At 52.7% G+C, this 19,492-nt stretch overlaps 3 protein-coding genes across 7 annotated transcripts in view; 1 reads left to right on the forward strand and 2 right to left on the reverse strand.

Annotated features, from left to right (window-relative positions):
- Positions 1-447: 447 nt before the first annotated feature.
- Positions 448-9,684, reverse strand: MED29 (mediator complex subunit 29). Of its 2 annotated transcripts, none has more exons than XM_007996766.3 (4): positions 9,384-9,684; positions 8,510-8,568; positions 7,376-7,460; positions 448-3,548 (listed from the first exon to the last, which is right to left on the reverse strand). In XM_007996766.3, the coding sequence occupies exons 1-4, from the start codon at positions 9,660-9,662 to the stop codon at positions 3,306-3,308; spliced, it is 666 nt and encodes a 221-aa protein (XP_007994957.1). In that variant the 5' UTR covers positions 9,663-9,684; the 3' UTR covers positions 448-3,305. The 2 variants fall into 2 exon arrangements, with proteins under 2 accessions (XP_007994957.1, XP_007994956.2); XM_007996765.3 differs by having other exon boundaries at positions 3,227-3,548; positions 7,353-7,460; positions 9,384-9,645.
- Positions 9,685-9,871: 187 nt separating this feature from the next.
- PAF1 (PAF1 homolog, Paf1/RNA polymerase II complex component) lies at positions 9,872-15,953 on the forward strand. The gene is made up of 14 exons (XM_007996767.3): positions 9,872-10,204; positions 10,726-10,755; positions 10,854-10,946; positions 11,259-11,380; positions 11,480-11,546; positions 11,643-11,744; positions 11,828-11,933; positions 12,011-12,079; positions 12,161-12,264; positions 12,350-12,466; positions 12,571-12,699; positions 15,002-15,107; positions 15,233-15,323; positions 15,402-15,953. The coding sequence occupies exons 1-14, from the start codon at positions 10,158-10,160 to the stop codon at positions 15,812-15,814; spliced, it is 1,596 nt and encodes a 531-aa protein (XP_007994958.1). The 5' UTR covers positions 9,872-10,157; the 3' UTR covers positions 15,815-15,953.
- A 175-nt stretch (positions 15,954-16,128) lies between these two features.
- Positions 16,129-19,492, reverse strand: part of SAMD4B (sterile alpha motif domain containing 4B) — a 41,368-nt gene continuing 38,004 nt past the window's right edge. For 3 of the 4 annotated variants that reach the window (XM_007996769.3, XM_073016505.1, XM_073016506.1), the window contains 2 exons: positions 18,495-18,578; positions 16,819-18,287 (listed from right to left, as the gene is read on the reverse strand). In XM_007996769.3, the coding sequence (XP_007994960.1) occupies positions 18,259-18,287; positions 18,495-18,578 (113 nt within the window). In that variant the 3' untranslated portion in view covers positions 16,819-18,258. Of the gene's footprint in view, positions 18,288-18,494; positions 18,579-19,492 lie in introns of all 4 variants that reach the window. The other variant, XM_037991653.2, reaches the window with a different exon arrangement.

Genomic DNA, 19,492 nt, shown 5'->3' on the forward strand with positions numbered 1-19,492 from the left:
TACCGCCTTCTCAGTGAGGCCTTCCTTGACCTTTGTCAAGAATTAAAAAAAATCATAATAAACAAAAGGCCCGGCGCGGTGGCTGGTGGCTGGTGCCTGTAATCCCAGAATTTTGGGAGACCGAGGCAGGCAGATCACTTGAGGTCAGAAGCTCAAGACCAGCCTGGCCAACATGGTGAAAACCCGTCTTTACTAAAAATATAAAAATTAGCCGGGCATGGTGATGCACCCCTGTAATCCCAGCTAGTCGGAAGGCTGAGGCAGGAGAATCACTTGAACCCAGGAGGTGGAGGTTGCAGTGAGCCAAGATGGCGTCATTGCACTCCAGCCTGGGCGACAGAGTGAGACTCATCTCAAAAATATATAAACAAGAAAACCTTTGTCATCTATTTAATAATAAATACATGGAACATATATAAGCCATAATGAATGCTCATGAAACCACTGTCCAACTTTTCTCAAACTTTTAATGCTTTTCAATAAAGTAACACACTTCTCCACATGCAGATATTACATTTCATGTTAGATTTGCTAAGTATGTTTTTAAATTATACATTTCCACTTTTTTTGGATCAACTTAATTACACTTAAAAAAAGGAGTATTTTGCTTGTGTAAACACCTCCGCTTCTTTGTTAAAAAAACAGGGTCTCCGTCAACCAAGCTGGAGTGCAGTGGTGCAATCACAGCTCACTGCAGCCTCGACCTTTCAAGCTCAAGGCATCTTCCCACCTCTCAGCCTCCGAGTACCCAGGAATCTGGGCACACACCACCACACCTGGCTGATTTGTGAATTTTTTTTGCAGATACGGGCTTTTGCTATGTTGCCCAGACTGGTCTTGAAATCCTGGGCTCAAGCCATCCAACTGCCTGCATCTCCCAAAGTGATGGGATTACGGGCCTGGGCCACTGTGCCTGGCCCCAATATCTCCACTTCTGATCTCACTTTTCTGCTTTTTCACCATCTGTTATGTTTTACTTTTATCACATTTACTGTCTCTCACTAGAATATCAGCTCCACAAATATAGGGCTTGAGCACAAGATACCCAGTATGTTTGCTGAGTGAATGCAACTTTGTGGTGCCCACCTCCGCCCTGTGCCTGGTAAATGTGCATCCATCACCCCACCACCCACTGAGCACCTCTGTGGCCTCCCTGGGTGTGCTTTTAAGCATTGGTAGCCCCTGTATGATGGGTGCTGGGCTATCAGGCCCCCACCTGTGTGTGATGTTGTGTTGACACCATCTGGGAGGGCCAGCAGTCCCTGTCTTGTGTGTGTGCTCATGGACTGACATCTCCACCACTGCTGGTGGGCTCTGTTGGGGAAAGGGTTAGTGGTTTTCAGTTGTATGCAAGATAAGTGTATCATGTTGGGTGGGACTATGACTATGCTATCATACTTATTTGGAGGTTAAGTGTGGTTAAGGAGATGTGTGAAGGTGCCCAGATGACAATGACTAGATGGTCAGTTTTTTATTTTTTTGAGACAGTCTTGCCTTGTCACCCAGGCTGGAGTGCAATGGTGCGATCTTGGCTCACTGCAACCTCTGCCTCCCAGGTTCAAGCGATTCTCCTGCCTCAGCTTCCCGAGTAGCTGGGATTACAGGCGCATGCTACCATGCCTGGCTAATTTTTTGTATTTTTAGTAAAGATGGGGTTTCACCATGTTGGCCAGGCTGGTCTTGAACTCCTGACCTTGTGATCCACCCACCTCAGGCTCCCAAAGTGTTGGGATTACAGGTGTGAGCCACCGCGCCCAGTCCGATGGTCAGTTTTGTGTGTCAACTTGGACGGGCTACAGTCCCAGTTATTCAATCAAACACTCATCTAGCTGTTGCCATGGAAGTGTTTTTGTAGATGTGATTAAAGTCCATAATCAGTTGACTTTAGATAAGGAAGATTATCCTACAAAATCGGGGGATTGGGTAGAAAACTGATTCAATTAGATAAACGGGCAAAACGGAGGCTTCCCTGAAGGAGAAATTCCTCTTAGGAACAGTGCTTCAGCCTTCCTTCCTGACCTACATGCTTGGGCACTTCAAGGAAGAACAAGGGGAGGAATTTCCTGGGACACACATGGCTGGCCATTTCCCAGTTTTCCAGTGTGGGGACTTGGGCTCAGCATGAATCACAGAGGTATCCATGATCCTGGGGTTTCCTTGCAGGCATGGGGTCCACGACAGGAGGCCACTGAGTGGGAATGTGGGAACCATGGCACAGAAGATACTGGGTGGGGCAGTTCTCCAACCAGGCTGAGTCACTCGAGGCTTTCACACCCCAACATCTGAGCCGGGCTGGTAGCTCCGCCCTGCACTTGCTCAGGCCTGAAGGCCAAGGCTGAACTTCCTGAAGCTCCCAGGGAAGGAGGGAGTCTGAGGGGGCACTCCCTCCTTGAAGCCCCCTCCCCAGTGCCTGCTTCCCGGAGCTGGGGCTCAGGCGCCTGGGTTCTTCCCCAGGACTGATGACTCACCGCGGCTGGGGCCTTTTCACTTCTCCTTTGGGGCTAAAAATACTGGGACCCAGGCATCCAGCTGGGCCAGCTTTGCCACAGATTGCACAACGCCCCTCACTCAAGTTCCGCTGACGCAGGCTTGGGTGGGGGCCTGAGTTGCTCCCTGCTCAGACCTGTGGAGCTCAGAGCCTGGGCCCCTCCACTGCTCCTCTCCTAGGCCAAGGCCCTGGGGTCTGGGCTGACATGTGAGCTGCTGGGGGACTCTGGGCTTGGCTGTGCCCCTGGAAATGAAGTCCCTTCCCTTAGCCCCAGATAACCCGGGGTGCTGGTTCCCTGCATAGACACAGATTCCCAGTTAGGACCTGGGGATAGAAGACAGCTAAAGGGGACTAGTCAGAGAGAGACATAGGACTATGGGGAGAAACACATTAAGAGGAACACATAAACAAGGACAAAAAGAGACAGGATGAGAGAGAGACAACTGTAATAGAGACCGAAGAGTGGCACACGGAGACCACCTCCCAGCTGGAGACAGTCAGGAAGGACTGAGGGAGAGGGGACAGCCAGGGTTCCACACCCAGGCCAGGTTGAGGGAGGGCCTGTGGAACAGAGAGGTCATCAACACACACAGTCCAAAGTCTACCCTAGGCTAGGAGGGGGAGCAGGAAGAAGGGGCAGGGAGGCAGGGACCCGGCCTGCGAGCTCCCTGTTGGCCTCTGCTGCCCCCTGCTGGCTCCCGCCGCGGTGCTCAGGCAGGAAAAGACAGGAGGCTGCTGTGTTTAGGCCCAGGACGCTTTTCATTCCCTTTGTACACCACCCTCCAACCACTGCCTGCCCCACTCCCTGCCCCCCACTTCACAGGGTGCCCCCAGGGCCAGCAGGTGGGGCGGGTGTCTTGCCCGTGACCTTGTTGGCACAGTCCAGCAGGGCGGTGTGAATGTCCTTGGCACAGGAAATCTGGGCTTTGATGACCGCCAGGTACTGTGGGTAGGGGAGGCTGTCAGGCTGCACCGCGTCGGGCTTGGTGGCTGTGGGCACCAGCGTGGGAGAGTGCTTGGCACTGTCACAGCTCTGTGACAGGCACTCATGCGCCAGGCGCTGTGGACAGGCAGGCAAGGGGACAGCATCAGCTCCACCCCAGGTCATTCTACCCCACCCCAAGTGCTAGCTGGGGGTTGCTGGCTTGGCCTCTGGATTTCCCAGGTCTTAGAGCCAGAGGTTGGCCCTGCCAATGACTTGCTGGGGAACATGGGGGCATGGCGGCTACTCTTTTCTGAGCCTCAGTTTCCTCTTTGGAAAACGGGTTTAATAACCACCTCTTCTACCTCGTAAGGTGAGAACAGTGAGAGCAGGTGTGTGAAACACAGGCACAGATCCTGGCACACCATTTAAAGTGCCAAGAAATGTTAGCTACTATCATTGTTACTGCCCCAGCTCCAGGCCTGGTGTTGGCAGTGGCATCTTGGATGGCGCCCGCCCCTGGTTTTGCCACCTGCTTCTCTGGCTGCTCTAGGTACTACTTTTTTTTTTTTTTTTTTTTTGAGATGGAGTTTCAGTCTTGTCACCCAGGCTGGAGTGCAATGGCGCGATCTCAGCTCACTGCAACCTCTGCTCCCTGGGTTCAAGTGATTCTCCTATCTTAGCCTCCCGAGTAGCTGGGATTACAGGCACCCGCCACCAAGCCCGGCTAATTTTTTTGTATTTTAGTAGAGACGGGGTTTCTCTTTTTTTTTTTTTTTTTGAGACGGAGTCTTTGCTCTGTCACCCAGGCTGGAGTGCAGTGGCGCTATCTCGGCTCACTGCAAGCTCCACCTCCTTGGTTCATGCCCTTCTCCTGCCTCAGCCTCCCGAGTAGCTGGGACTACAGGTGCTCGCTACCACGCCCAGCTAATTTTTTGTAGTTTTAGTAGAGACAGGGTTTCACCGTGTTAGCCCGTTAGTTAGGATGGTCTCGATCTCCTGACCTTGTGATCCGCCGAGACGGAGTTTCATCACATTGGCCACGCTGGTCTCAAACTCCTGACCTCAGGTGATCCACCCGCCTCAGCCTCCCAAAGTACTGGGATTACAGGCGTGAGCCACTGTGCCCGGCCCTTTTTCTTTTTGGAGACAGAGTCTTGCTCTGTTACCCAGGCTGGAGTGCTGTGGCGCCATCTTGGCTCATTGCAACCTCCACCTCCCGGGTTCAAGAGATTCTCCTGTCTCATTCAAGTAGCTGGGATTACAGGCGCACGCCATCACGCCTGGCTAATTTTTGTATTTTTAGTAGAGATAGGGTTTCGCCATGTTGGCCAGGGTGGTCTCGAACTCCTGACCTTGTGATCTGCCCACCTCAGCCTCCCAAAGTGCTGGGGTTACAGGCATGAACCAGCGCGCCTGGCCAGCTCTAGATACTTCTTACACTACCTAAGGGCGGCCATTCCCAGGCCCTGTCTTCCCTCACTGTTCAAGCCCTCCCAGGGCTGTCACAGCCACACACACCACTCAGTTTCCCCCTCTGCACCGATGGCGCCCACACTGTCGCCGGCCTCCCCCTGACATTCGTAGGGCCCTTATGCTCCCCAAAACTGCTTCTCCTAGGTCCCTGTTTCAGGGACAGTCCTCCATTCTAAACCAGAGCCCTGGGCCTCATCCCAGAAATTTTAGCTCCTTCCAGCACACCAGTCCTGTGGCCCGCATACAAAGCCCTGCACGCGAAGCCTCTCAAGTTCCCCAGTCTTCCCCATTTCCTCATGGCCCCGCCCTGGTGAAGCCCAGTCCAGGCATACTTGGATCATGCCATGGCTGCGTCCTTGGGCTCCTGCCTCGGGCTCCTGCCTCCAGTCTCAGCCCCTTGAACCCACCCCTTATTTGCCAGCCAGAGGCATATTCCTAAAAAGCAGACAGGTCTGGCCGGGTGCGGTGGCTCACACCTGTAATCCCAGCACTTTGGGAGGCCGAGGCGGGCGGATCACGAGGTCAGGAGATCGAGACCATCCTGGTTAACACGGTGAAACCCTCTCTCCACTAAAAATACAAAAAATTAGCCGGGCGTGGTGGTGGGTGCCTGTGGTCCCAGCTCCTCAGGAGGCTGAGGCAGAAGAATGGCCTGAACCCAGGAGGCGGAGCTTGCAGTGAGCCGAGCTTATGCCACTGCACTCCAGTCTGGGCGATAGAGCAAGACTCTGTCTCAAAAAAAAAAAAAAAAAAAAAAAAGCAGACAGGTCCATGTTCTTCCCTGCTTGAAACCCTTATGCCTCCCCAGTGCCCGTAGGATTATATTCAAAATCCAACAAGCTCCTATGCCTACCACACCTCAGCCAGACTGAATTACTTGATGTTCCTAAAACAAATTTAAAGCAAATATTATTCCCTCCGGTTGGAACATGGTTCTGTCACTACTAAGCTTCTCAACCTCTTACTTTTCCTTCAAAACCCAGGACAGGCCAGGCACAGTGGTCTGTAATCCCACTTTGGGAGGCTGAGGTGGGTGAATTGCTTGACCCCAGGCATTCAAGACTAGCCTGGTCAACATGGCAAAACCTCATCTCCACAAAAAATACAAAAATTAGCCAGGCATGGCGGTGCATGCCTGTAGTCCTAGCTACTTGGAAGGTTGAGGTGGGAGGATCACTTCAGCCCAGAAGTAGAGGCTGCAGTGAGCTGAGACTGTGCCACTGCAGTCCAGCCTGGGCGACAGAGTGAGACTCTGACTCAAAAAAAAAAAAAAGGCCGGGTGCAGGTAGCTCACACCTGTAATCCCAGCACTTTGGGAGGCTGAGACGGGTGGACCACAAGGTCAAGAAATCAAGACCATCCTGGCTAACATGGTGAAACCCCGTCTCTACTAAAAATACAAAAATTTGCTGGGCTTGGTGGTGCGTGCCTGTAGTCCCAGCTACTCAGGAGGCTGAGGCAAGAGAATCGCTTGAACCTGGGAGGCCGAGGTTGCAGTGAGCGAAATTGCGCCACTGCACTCCAGCCTGGCGACAGAGTGAGACTCTTTCAAAAAATGAAAAGGCTGGGTGCAGTGGCTCATGCCTGTAATCCCAGCACTTTAGGAGACTGAGGCGGACGGATCACTTGGGGCCAGGAGTTCAAGACTAGCCTGGCCAAAACGGTGAAACCCCGTGTCTACTAAAAATACAAAAATGAGCCAGGCGTGGTAGTGTGCGCCTATAGTCCCAGCTACTTGGGAGGCTGAGGCACCAGAATCACTTGAAACCAGGAGGAGGAGGCTGCAGTGAGCTGAAATGGTGCTACTCCAGCCTGGGTGACAGAATGAGACTATCCCCGCCTCGTCCCCCCGACAAAAAAAACCAGTCCAAAATAATGATGATACCACAGTACACATTTGCCATATGCCTAGTATCATGTTAAGTAGTTTACATGCATAATCTAAGTTTTCCTGGAAACTCCATTTTCCTAAGGAGGAACCCAGAGGTCAGAGGTAGAGATTGATGGTGCATCTGACTCCGGAGGTTGTATTCTTAGTCACTTGCCCTCCTCTCAACTCCTGCCCTCTCTTCCCTCCTTTGTTTCAGACTTGCTGAGATGTGCTCTCTAGCAGCAGCCTTCCCTAAGCCACTCTGTTCCTATCCCCACCCAGTGCTTCCACAGCTGAGATTTCTGCATCCCAGCCCTGATCCCTCTGCCTGTGTCTCCCCAATCATAACCCTAACCCCTCTGGCCTAAGCTGCTCCTATCACAGCACTGACCACTCTGAGCTGTCACTGTTTAGGGGTGTGCTTATTATTCCACTCAACTGAAAGCTCTGTGAGGGCAAGGATCAGAGCAACCCTAGGTCCTCAGTGTTGGTGGAAGCACAGGTCTGGCTCACAGGAGGTCCCCAGTTGAGTGTGAGTTGACTGACTGACTGAGGGTTTCTGAAGACCCCGGAGACTGGGACAGGGCTGTCGTTACCCCATGTCCAGAAGGCTTCTCACCAGGCAGAGCTCCAGCTGGTCACAGAGTGCGTAGAACTCCTCCAGGCACTTGTCAAAGCGCTGTATGGGTCCATCACTGCTCTTTCTACAGACCAGAAAAAAAGGATGTCTGAAGAATTGATTTCTAATCTCTGGGACACCAGTATCTACCCAACCAAGTGTCCAACAGGAAACCAGGTACAGGCCCAGGGGATCTGAAGTAGTGGTTGAAAACTGGAGGGGTTTAAAAAAAAAGGAGACTGGGCGCGGTGGCTCATACCTGTAATCCCAGCACTTTGGGAGGCCGAGTTGAGCAGATCACCTGAGGTCAGGAGTTCGAGACCAGCCTGGACAACATGGTGAAACCCCATCTCTACTAAAAATACAAAAAATTAGCCAGATGTGCTGGCACATGCCTGTAGTCCCAGCTACTTGGCAGGCTGAGGCAGGAGAATCGTTTGAACCCAGGAGGCAGAGGTTACAGTGAGCCGAGACTGTGCCACTGCACTCCAGCCTGGGCGACAGAGCAAGACTCTTATCTCCAAAAAAAAAAAAAAAAAAGAAAGAAAAGGAAGATTGGTTGTGATGGTTCATGACTGTCATCCCAGCACTCTGGGAGGCCAAGGTGGAAGGACTGTTTGAACCCAGGAGTTTGAGACCAGCCTGGGCAACATGGCAAGACCCTGTCTCTACAAAACAACAAAAACAAAATAAAATAAAATAGGAGGAGTGATTCGTGAGGCTGAGGGGATCGCTAGAGGCCAGGAGTTTGAGACCAGCCCGGGCAACATAGCAAGACTCTGTCTCTATAAAAAAATCTTACAACTTAGCCAGGCATCTGTAGTCTGTAGCCATGTCTGCAGTCCTGGCTACTTGGGAGGCGGAGGCAAGAGGATCACCTGAGCTCAGGTGTTCAAGGCTGCAGTAAGCCAAGATTGTGCCACTGTATTCCAGCCTGGGTGACAGAGGGAGACCCTGTCTCAAAAAAAAAAAAAAAAAAAAAAAAGTAAATACAGGAGGTGAGGTGGGCAGGGAGGAGAAAGAAAGATGAATTTCAAAGACTGGGGAGTCAAGGTGGGCAGGGAGGAGAAAGAAAGATGAATTTCAAAGACTGGGGAGGCAACGGAATATCCTGGGAAAGGGGGCTACACTCACTGTCCATTGTCGATGTTAGTGTTCTGAATCAAGTTTTGTGCTGCAACCTTCATCAAGGTCTAGTCAAAACAAAAACAAAACATGTGGGAAATGGAAAAACAAAAGGGAACACTCTTCCTTAAGATCACTCAATCTCAGGTCTTCTTTTCAACTGGCACCTTCCCTCCTGACTTTCCAAATACTTGTTTCCATTCCTATAGCTGTCACCACTCCACCCTCCCAGAGGCCCGCTCTCACCTGAGCTTCTCGCCAATAATCTAAGCGTTCTCCCTCACCTATCAATCAAGGGCAGAATCTCCGTATAAGCTAGTCCTCTCCTCAGGCTTTAACGACCAGAGCTCAGTTCTCCTTTAAACAACCCCTCACTCCTCCGGCCAGTCCCAGCCTCAACATCAGCGCTCATTCTATCATCTCTGCCGAGCTTCGCTTAGGTCTTGCATAAAACAACAGGTTTTTTTTTTGTTTGTTTGACGGAGTCTCGCTGTGTTGCCCAGGCTGGAGTGCAATGGCACGATTTCGGTTCACCGCAACCTCCGCCTCCTGGGTTCAAACGATTCTCCTGCGTCAGCCTCCCGAGTTGCTGTAATTACAGGCGCGCGCCACCATGCCTGGCTAATTTTTGTATTTTTAGTAGAGACGGGGTTTCACTAGGCTGGTCTAGAACTCCTGACCTCAAGTTATCCGCCCGCCTCAGCCTCTCAAAGTGCTGGGATGACAGGCATGGGAACACAGGCGTGCGCCGCCGCGCCAGGCCAAAACAGCAGGTTCTACTCTTTCTGCCAAGCACTCTCTCCTACTAACCTGGCCCTCGGCCCGCCCCTCTGAAGTTAGACTACCAAATGCAGTTTTTTTCTCGCTGCTTAAGGCCAATCACCTGTAGACTCTCCTTCAGCTGCGGGATGAGCATCTTATAACGCTGCACAGGATCGAAGTCCTGTTGCTGTTGCTGCAGCAGACCGCTCTGGGCAGGGCCCACCAGTTGTGCTGGCGGTTGCGGCTGCTGCTGGGGACCCGGGCCGCCAGCCGAACTAGGACCCGATACACCAGCAGCTGAGGAAGCCGCTGAAGCTTGCTGCTGGGATGCAGCCATCTTACTTGCGTAGACCGCCGGAAGTGCGTCACAACTGCGTCTCTCCGCGTTGCTGTTCGACATCCCTATTTCTAGTCCCCGTTTGTTAGTTATCCCGCCTCCCAGGCAATTAAGCCAATGGAAGGGAAGGAGGTGCTCCTACGTTATGTTACTCTCAAATCCGAGGTCCAGACTGAGATATCTTTTCACCAATCACAGAAGCACCTCTCTCCCTCGCTCCGCCCTTCACCCAGACGCTCGCCAATCCGTGTGTGGTTCTGTTCCGGACTTCATTTCCCCGAAGGCGTCGCGCCGTGAGGAGCCCCGTTGGGTCCTCAGCGTCTTGGCGGCAGTTGGTGGAACAGGAGCTTCGAGTCCGTCCCTGGTGCTGCCTGCGCGTTCACCTGAGTCTCGCTGGAGCACTTCTTGCCCGCCCACCTCATCTCAACCCACTTTCCGCGGGGAGCGGCGCCAACCTGGGCCTGCCTCGGATCAGGCGTCCCCTGAAGTCGGCACGCCCCTCCGCGTCCCCCTTCGGCCCGGCTAGGACCCCGTCCGGGCTGCCGTCGCCTCGTCGCTATGGCGCCCACCATCCAGACCCAGGCCCAGCGGGAGGATGGCCACAGGTAGGCGCTACGGTTTTCTGTTTCAGCAAGGTGGGGGATCGGGATAGGGTTTCTGCTGGACAACGTCACCAGCCCCCAGGTCTGCCCGTGACGTCATGGAGCGCTCACCTTTGACGAAGGGGGCGGGTTCCTTGAGATTCAGGTGTTCCCTTCCTCCCCGCCGTGCACTTCAGGGATTAAGCTTTTGGAGACTCTCTCCAGAAGGGATCCTTCCAGTCAAGCGTTTGGAGACCCCTCTTCCAAAGACGATTGAGTACTTGGTTTTTATTAAAGCACTTGAAGCCATCCCCTGCAAAAGGGATTGAGCACTTGGCCTTGTTCATTAAAGCTTTTGGGGGCTCTTTTTCCTAAATAAGTTGAACATTTGTTTCCCTCCATTAAAGCATTTGGACACCCCCCACCACCAAAAGAAACCAGCATTTGTCACCCCTCCTTCTACTTTTTGAAAGGTTGGGGAAGCCTTTTTCATTCTCCTGTCAATCCCGTCCTCTCCACCTATCACTGTCTTTCTTCTCCACTAGGCCCAATTCCCACCGGACTCTGCCTGAGAGGTGAGCCTCACTGTGCTTTCCCAGGAGCGGTGGGGCAGTGGGGCTGGGAGCAGAGGTGGGGCAGCGGGGACCCACTTTTGAGCCACTAACGTTCCTAGGTCTGGAGTGGTCTGCCGAGTCAAGTACTGCAATAGCCTCCCTGATATCCCCTTCGACCCCAAGTTCATCACCTACCCCTTCGACCAGAACAGGTGAGACTAAGAATGGGAAAACTATTCAGGTATGAGTTATTTGAAGGCAGGGACTGCTTGTCTCGTCGGCTGCCGCCTTTGCTCAGGGCCTAGCACAGTACCTGCCTAGCACATAGTAGTAGCTGCTCAATTGTTTAATGAATGGAGCAAGCAGTGTCCAAGTCCCTTCCCACTGGGGAGCCAGCTTTCAGACTCCGCCATGGGGGACACTTCATTCTGAGTTCCTCCCCAAAGAAGCTTCGCCTCTGAGAAGCAGGGCTGTGAGGGGTGAAGCTGGAATCCAGACACCACAAGAGGTGTTTCCCCACCCAGGTTCGTCCAGTACAAAGCCACTTCCTTGGAGAAACAGCACAAACATGACCTCCTGACTGAGCCAGACCTGGGGGTCACCATCGATCTCATCAATCCTGACACCTACCGCATCGACCCCAATGGTGTGTGGGGAGACAGGGAGGGTCTGCTCTAGGGCAGCAAAGGACGTGGGCCTCCTTCATGGTCCTCCTTCCCCCTCCCCCCGCCCTGCTCTCCTTTAGTTCTTCTAGATCCAGCTGATGAGAAACTTTTGGAAGAGGAGATTCAGGCCCCCACCAGCTCCAAGAGGTGAGCAGGTAGCAAATGGGTGCTGGGGACTGGCTCCGGTGGGCCCTACAAGTAGGAGGGCGGTGGGGTTCTGAGGCACCTGATTTCCTACCCCAGATCCCAGCAGCACGCGAAGGTGGTGCCATGGATGCGAAAGACAGAGTACATCTCCACTGAGTTTAACCGCTACGGCATCTCCAATGAGAAGCCTGAGGTCAAGTAAGTTGCAAACAGGAAGAGAGGAAAGGTGGAGATGCCAGGTGTGTCCAGTGGCCCCTAAAAGCCTTTTTCTTCATTCCTAGGATTGGGGTTTCTGTGAAGCAGCAGTTTACCGAGGAAGAAATATACAAAGACAGGGATAGCCAGATCACAGCCATTGAGAAGACTTTTGAGGATGCCCAGAAATCAGTAATTGAGGGACTGGGATGGGGAGAGGTAAGGGTGTGGCTGCAGAGCTCCTCCTCACCCTGTTTTTGTCCCACCAGATCTCCCAGCACTACAGCAAACCCCGAGTCACACCGGTGGAGGTCATGCCTGTTTTCCCAGACTTTAAGGTCAGGCCCAAGGTGGGAGGTAGAAAGGGACAGCCTATTTGTGCCTGTTCCCATCTAACCCCAGTGCCTCCATCTCCCTAGATGTGGATCAATCCATGTGCTCAGGTGATCTTTGACTCAGACCCAGCCCCCAAGGACACAAGTGGCGCAGCTGCGTTGGAGATGATGTCTCAGGCCATGATTAGGTAGTTGGTCCTGCTGCCCACCTTGGCCTGCTCCTTGCTGCCTTTTGGCCTCACACTTCATTGCCACTCCTTTTCCCCCAACCAGGGGCATGATGGATGAGGAAGGGAACCAGTTTGTGGCCTATTTCCTTCCTGTAGAAGAGACGTTGAAGAAACGAAAGCGGGACCAGGAGGAGGAGATGGACTATGCACCAGATGATGTGTGCGTGGGTTGGGGTTAAGTTTTGGGGAATGGGAAGTTTTGGAGATTGGGATTGGGATAGGGATAGGGAGGAAATGGGATTGAACCTGTGCCCTCATCCTCAGGTATGACTACAAAATTGCTCGGGAGTACAACTGGAACGTGAAGAACAAAGCTAGCAAGGGCTATGAGGAAAACTACTTCTTCATCTTCCGAGAGGGTGACGGGGTTTACTACAATGAGTTGGAAACTAGGTACTCAGCACACTCCTATCTGATTAGCCTGGATCTGTGCTTCTTAAGACCCTGGGGCATGCAAGAGCCACGCTGGAGGTCCTTTGTACCTAATAATTTGTCATACGCATTGGTAAACAAGAACAGCAGATGTTTGATCATGCACATGAGCTGGACTTGGTTCTAATAGGAGAAGCCAGAAAAGAAAATCTTTTTTCTGAGATGGAGTGTCGCTCTGTTGCCCAGGCCAGAGTGCAGTGGTGTGATCTCAGCTCACTGCAACCTCTGCCTCCTGGGTTCAAGTGATTCTCCTGCCTCAGCCTCCTGAGCAGCTGGGATCACAAGCGTGTGCCAGGATGGCCAGCTAACTTTTTTTTTGCATTTTTAGTAGAGATGGAGTTTCACCATGTTGGCCAGGCTGATCTTGAACTCCTGACCTCAGGTGATCTGCCTGCCTCGGCCTCCCAAAGTGCTGGGATTACAGGTGTGAGCTACCGCGCCCAGCCAGAAAGAAAATCTTAATGCAGAAGACATTTAGAGCTTTTGTGCAGGGTAGAGGGCCAAGTTTCCCAGTATTAGTAACAGACTTCATGTGAAAGTAAACATTGCCAAAGTATGGAGTAATATATAAAATTAGCATGTTTTTTTTTTTTTTTTTTTGAGACAGAGTCTTGCTCTGTCGCCTAGGCTACAGTGCAGTGGTGCCATCTTGGCTCACTGCAACCTCTGCCTCCCGTGTTCAAGAGATTCCCCTGCCTCAGTCTCCTGAGTACCTGAGTAGCTAGGATTACAGGTGCCTGCCACCACACCCGGCTTTTTTTTTTTTTTTTTTTTGAGATGGAGTCTCGCTCTGTTACCCAGGCTGGAGTGCAGTGGCGCGATCTCCGCTCACTGCAAGCTCTGCCTCCTGGGTTCACGCCATTCTCCTGCCTCAGCCTCCCGAGTAGCTGGGACTACAGGCGCCCAACACCTCGCCTGGCTGTTTTTTTTTTCAGACGGAGTTTCGCTTTTGTTGCCCAGAGTGCAATGGCGCGATCTCTGCTCACAGCAACCTCTGCCTCCTAGGTTCAAACCATTCTCCTGCCTCAGCCTCCGGAGTAGATGGGATTACAGGCATTGTCACCACACCCGGCTAATTCTGTATTTTTAGTAGAGACGGGGTTTCTCCATGTTGGTCAGGCTGGTGTCAAACTTCAGACCTCAGGTGATCCACCTGCCTCAGCCTCCCAAAGTGCTGGGATTACAGGCATGAGCCACTGCACCCGGCTAATTTTTGTATTTTTAGTAGAGACGGGGTTTCATCATCTTGGCCAGGCTGGTCTTGAACTCCTGACCTTGTGATCCACCCACCTCGGCCTCCCAAAGTGTTGGAATTACAGGCATGAGCCACCGCACCCGGCCAGCATGAATGTTTTAAATGAAATGCTTAATACCCACATTCAAAAATGTGACCCCAAAACTCTTCCCTGATGGCTGAAAGTTTACTGCTATGCCAGCACCTCTGGTGTAGAGTTGGGAAGTCTTAAGTTTCTGTTTAAAGCAGAGATTACAAGAACTGACCCCATAGGCCAGGCAGGAAATGTAAAAGAGCAGTGGCGTGGTAGCATCTGAGTGACCTGGAGTTCTGGGCAACCATGGAGGGCACGATGTCACTTCCAGCCCACTGTTGCTATGCTGTGGAGCCAAAAATTCCTATCTTCCAAAAGCCCCAAATTCAGATGATTCTCCTGGTTTCTCAAAGTGTTGGTAACTAATTCACGTATACAGTAATGCACTTCATGTATTTCAGTCAACAATGGACTGCTTATGATGGTCCCTTAAGATAGAATACCGTGTCTTGACTGTACCTTTTCTATGTTTAGATATACAAATACTTACTATTGTGTTACAATTGCCTGCAGTATTCAGTACAGTCCCATGCTGTACAGCTTTGTAGCCTAGGAGCAATAAGCTACACCATTACAGCCTAGGTATGTAGTAGGCTATACTGTGTACATTTGTGTAAGTGCACTGTATAATGTTCACATGATGTATTTCTCAGAATGTGTCCCTGTTAAGTGGCCCATGCTCATATTTATGTAAATACACCATATAACGCACAGTGTAGGGCAACCAAATTGGTGCCATGGGAGCCATCCTTCCTTTCCCCTGCCCTCAATACCTTGAGCTTAGTTGCCCTCATTCAATCTGTATTTATTCCCATTTACTCTTAGTATGGATGGGGAACCAAGTCAGACCAGACCCCTCACTGGGGGGCGGGGGAGTGGGAGGTGTGTCTTTAACTGCATCTTCTACTTCTCTCCCCCAAATTTACCCCCTGCAGGGTCCGCCTTAGTAAGCGCCGGGCCAAGGCTGGGGTTCAGTCAGGCACCAACGCCCTGCTTGTGGTCAAACATCGGGACATGAATGAGAAGGAATTGGAAGCTCAGGTAACAAGCACTACTGACTGGCCCAGAGTACCCATGGCAGGGAGGGTGGTGGTTGCAGGTGAGGACGGGGACAAAAACCCAACAGAACACCCTCCTTCCCCTCATTCCAATCTTGCTGCTTCCAGGAGGCACGGAAGGCCCAGCTAGAAAACCACGAACCAGAGGAGGAAGAGGAAGAGGAGATGGAGACAGAAGAGAAAGAAGCTGGGGGCTCAGGTAAATCTGGACAGGCCAGACTCTGGGAGCCCTGGGAAGGTGGAAAAGTGGGTCTCACCTCTCTCCACTCCCTTCCAGATGAGGAGCAGGAGAAAGGCAGCAGCAGTGAGAAGGAGGGCAGTGAAGATGAGCGTTCGGGCAGCGAGAGTGAACGGGAGGAAGTTGACAGGGACGAGGCCAGTGACAAGAGTGGCAGTGGTGAGGACGAGAGCAGCGAGGATGAGGCCCGGGCTGCCCGTGACAAAGAGGAGATCTTTGGCAGTGATGCTGATTCAGAGGATGATGCTGACTCTGATGATGAGGACAGAGGACCAGCCCAAGGTGGCAGTGACAATGATTCGGACAGCGGCAGCAATGGGGGTGGCCAACGGAGCCACAGCCGCAGCCGCAGCGCCAGTCCCTTCCCCAGTGGCAGTGAGCACTCGGCTCAGGAGGATGGCAGTGAAGCTGCAGCTTCTGATTCCAGTGAAGCTGATAGTGACAGTGACTGAGTCCCAGGGCATTCAGGGCTGGTTCAGACACCATTATTGTGAGCAGGATGGCACTTTTCTAGTGGTCTGTTTGTGAGCCTTTCACTTGTTTGTTCCCCACCCCCAAACCTTTCCTGTTAATAAAGTCAACTTCTCTTTACTTCCCCTCCCAGCCCCTATGTCATTCAGTCCAGCACACACCTCCCCCCACCCCGAGGTGCTCAAGGATCTTGGCTTGAGGCTTAGAAACACAGGCCAGAGGCAGGACCAATGGCTTCCCACAAAATGTAGCACAACAAAGGTCAGAATTTTTTTTTTTTTTTTTCCAAAATAAGCCCAGACCATTAAACAAGTGAAACTCCAACAAATAAGTCTTCTCCAACAGCGAGAAAAACTGTACAGTTACTCAAAGCTGATTCTGCCAGTGGGGCTGGGGACAGAAGTGGGTGGGGAGGGCGAAATCATGGAGGGCCTGGGGAGGGGGCTGGAGCGGGAGAGGGTCAGGGTCCTGCCCATCAGAGTGGGGCCGCCTGCGTCCTGCACACTCTGCTGTCAGGTGGGGTGGGGGGCAGCTCTTGCCTCCCTGTGTGTGTGAGACGGTGTCCCTCACCATCTCCCAGTGCCAGGCACAGTCAGCTCACCCTGATGGAGAGTGAACTAGACAGGACAGGCTGGGGAGAGGGGAGGGTCCCATGAGAGGGACACCCTGCTGATTCCAAACGAGGTGGCCCGTCCATCCCACTTCCTGCAGCTAGTGGGAGGGGGACTGGAGAAGCCCTGGGAGATTGAGGGGATGAGCAAAGGCACAGAAACATGGAGGGCCGGGGTGGGGGACTTGCATAGGTTGATGAGTGTGCAAGAGGTACATAAATAAACCTGACACCCCACCCAGCCCGGCACTGGGAGAGGAAGTGGGGACCCAGAGCCAGGTTCCCAGGGCCACCCTTACCCCCTGGCTTCTTCCCCCTCCCTGGGCTCAGAGCAGAGGGAGGTCCACAGACCAGGAGGGTGGGGGCAAGAAGGTCTGGGGAATGGGGTGATAGTGCAGGGAGGGTGGTGGTTTTAAAATTTTTTTTTTTGGTTTTTTGTTTTTTTCCCAACATTTTGTATCTTTAATAACATACACAATGGTTACCAGCCATATTCATAACAAAAGTTATTCATAAAATGTATCTAAAAATAACATTTTTTTTCCTTTTCGGTGTGAAAAGCTTGAGAATGTCCCAGTGGGGAGGGTGGGCTGAGGGGGAGGAGGGCGTTGAAGAGGGAGACCCTGGCTTCCCCGCAGTCTGAACCCCCGAATCCCCTCCCTCCACCTGGGCCCCAACACAACCCCTCATTAGGAATAGGGACCAGACAGTCTGTCAGACTCTGGGACTGGGACAAATCTCTGGGTTATGATATAGTGTTCCACTTAAGTGAGGTCATGACAATGGGGGGAGGGGAAAGGCTGAAAGAAAAGGGAGGGGCTTAGGGAAAAACCCAAAAACCAAACAATCCCCTTTCCCTTATTCCTGACTCCCAAGTATCACCAACCAGACCTGGGAGCGGAGAAGGGTGTGTGTTCGTAGGGAAGGGGACGTTAAGGCAACAGACTTCCTGACCTCACTGGCCACCCTGGCTGCCCACCTCCAACCTCTTCATCTGGGGAGCCAGGGCTGGAGGAAAATGGGTTAGAGCTTGGGGATCTGGAGGAGGGGGCTCTGCCCTCTCCCCTCATAAAGTTCAGGCTCCCCCTGCCACTGTCTTGGCTCAGAGAGAGGCCTGGGGATTCTAAAAATGAGAGGAAATGATCAGAGAAAAACCGTTAAGAACTATATAAATATGTATCTTAAATAGGCCTAAGAAATTAATCATAGAGAACCTCTGGTGAACAGGGCCAAAGGAGGTGAGAGAGAAGAAGGTGGCTCCTGTCCTTGGAGAATGTGGGGAATGGTAAAGGGGAAGGAGGGAGAGGAGAGAGGGCTTCCTCTCCTTGCTCCCCTCCCTTCTCCCCAGCTCCTCTCAATAACATTCTGGAGGGCAGGTTCTCTGCCCTGCTCATGTCACCCCAAATATCAAATATTTCTGAGCAGGCTCCACAAGGTAGTGGTCAGTTTGTCTCTGGGGAGTCTGCTCCCTTGGGGAGAGGCAGGTGGTCAGCGGTCTGGAGGAGGCAGGGGTGGGATGGGACCAGGTGGGGATGAAGAAGGAAAGGAGAGAGGCAGGCAGTCTGGCCAGTCCCTGCCCCCTTTATCCTGGCTGCCCCCAACTCCCCGGGCCTCAGCAGAGATCCCTCGACGGGCCTGGGAGTGAGCAAGGCATGTGCCAATGTTAAACAAAAGTTAAAAGGGTGAGAGAGTAGAAAAATATTAGAATATATAGCTGAGCCAGCCCACCCTCTCGCTGTTGCGGAGAAGCCTGTTGGGGGTTGGCCCCCGCCCGCCGCCCAGGGAGCCTATGGGTGCGCTGGGCTGTGGGTCCCGTCAGATGGTGGAGGTTTTGTCTGTCCCATCTGTGGTAAGAAAGGGAGGAAGGGAGGAAGATCAGGAGCTGGAGGGAGGCCCAAGAAAAGGCACTCAGGTAGCCTGTCATCCCGGTCAGGCCCTCCCTGGAGTCTGGCCTCCCCTGGGGACCCCTCAGGATGACTCTGAGTTGCTCAGTTCAGAGGAAGAGACGCTGGGTAGGTGGGAGCTGGGTCAGGGAAAGAGGAAATGCTCACCACCCAAGGCGTGTTCTGTCATGCTCAGACACAGAGACTCCAGAGTGGGATTGATCTCCAGGTCAGGCCCAGGAACCGGGCAGTCTGGTTGGGAGAGAGGAGAATGGGGGTGGTAAGGACCAACTGGATTCGGGTGAAGAAAGCTGGGATGACAAAGGATGCTGGTATGGGAAGTGAGCAAGAGAGATGGAGGGGGAGAGGGAGGAAGGGGAGGAGGTTGACAGGGAGAGAGGCGAGCATATCACTCAAAAGGCAGAGGAGACAATGGCAATGGCAGAGGCTTGGTGATACAGAAAATGCCTGACTTGCAGACAGTGGAAGTGAAACAGAAGGAGCTCCTGGAGGCCACACACAGCCTGCTGTGACTACTTTGGACACAGACTGCATACTGTCTTGAGCAGTCTGGGCATCTGCCCTGGACACTGGGCAGCCCCCAAGGCTCCCTGATTGAAGACCTGCTCTGTACTTGGTGCAAAAGCTAAATCAAAACCCTTCCTGTCCCCACTTGGACCTGCTCCTCTGGGCAGGATTCGATCCGGGCAGGATTCGATCCAGGCAGGCTGGGCAGGTGGGGACAAAGTAGGACAACAACCATGGGACTTGTCCTCAAACCACACTTCTCAAAAGGGCCTCCTATTCTGGCATCTGGGAAACCACCCACCTCCCTGGGCAGACCTGACCCCCCCCCACACTGCTTAAACCCTTCCCTGACTCCTCACTACCATCAGGACAAAGTCCGAGCTGTTTACCTGGGTTTAGATGACCCAGCTCCCATCCCCACCCTCACCTCTCTCATCACTGTTCCCTCCGAACCCTGAGCTCATGTCGTATCAGATCACCCAACTGTCTCTCCTAAAAAAAAAAAAAAATTTTTTTTGGCCGGGCGCGGTGGCTCAAGCCTGTAATCCCAGCACTTTGGGAGGCCAAGACGGGTGGATCACGAGGTCAGTAGATCGAGACCATCCTGGTTAACACGGTGAAACCCCGTCTCTACTAAA

The sequence above is a fragment of the Chlorocebus sabaeus genome, chromosome 6 (genome assembly GCF_047675955.1).
Source record: "Chlorocebus sabaeus isolate Y175 chromosome 6, mChlSab1.0.hap1, whole genome shotgun sequence".
NCBI lineage: Eukaryota > Metazoa > Chordata > Mammalia > Primates > Cercopithecidae > Chlorocebus > Chlorocebus sabaeus.

Excerpts from the sequence above, each read along its gene's own strand:
- PAF1 (XM_007996767.3), top strand. The coding sequence starts at position 10,158 with ATGGCGCCCACCATCCAGACCCAGGCCCAGCGGGAGGATGGCCACAG. Across the intron at positions 11,745-11,827 it reads AATGAGAAGCCTGAGGTCAA|GATTGGGGTTTCTGTGAAGC; the intron begins GTAAGTTGCAAA and ends CTTCATTCCTAG. Across the intron at positions 12,700-15,001 it reads TACAATGAGTTGGAAACTAG|GGTCCGCCTTAGTAAGCGCC; the intron begins GTACTCAGCACA and ends TACCCCCTGCAG.
- MED29 (XM_007996765.3), bottom strand. The coding sequence starts at position 9,599 with ATGGCTGCATCCCAGCAGCAAGCTTCAGCGGCTTCCTCAGCTGCTGGT. Across the intron at positions 8,569-9,383 it reads AGCTGAAGGAGAGTCTACAG|ACCTTGATGAAGGTTGCAGC; the intron begins GTGATTGGCCTT and ends TGTTTTGACTAG. Across the intron at positions 7,461-8,509 it reads ACTAACATCGACAATGGACA|AAAGAGCAGTGATGGACCCA; the intron begins GTGAGTGTAGCC and ends TCTGGTCTGTAG.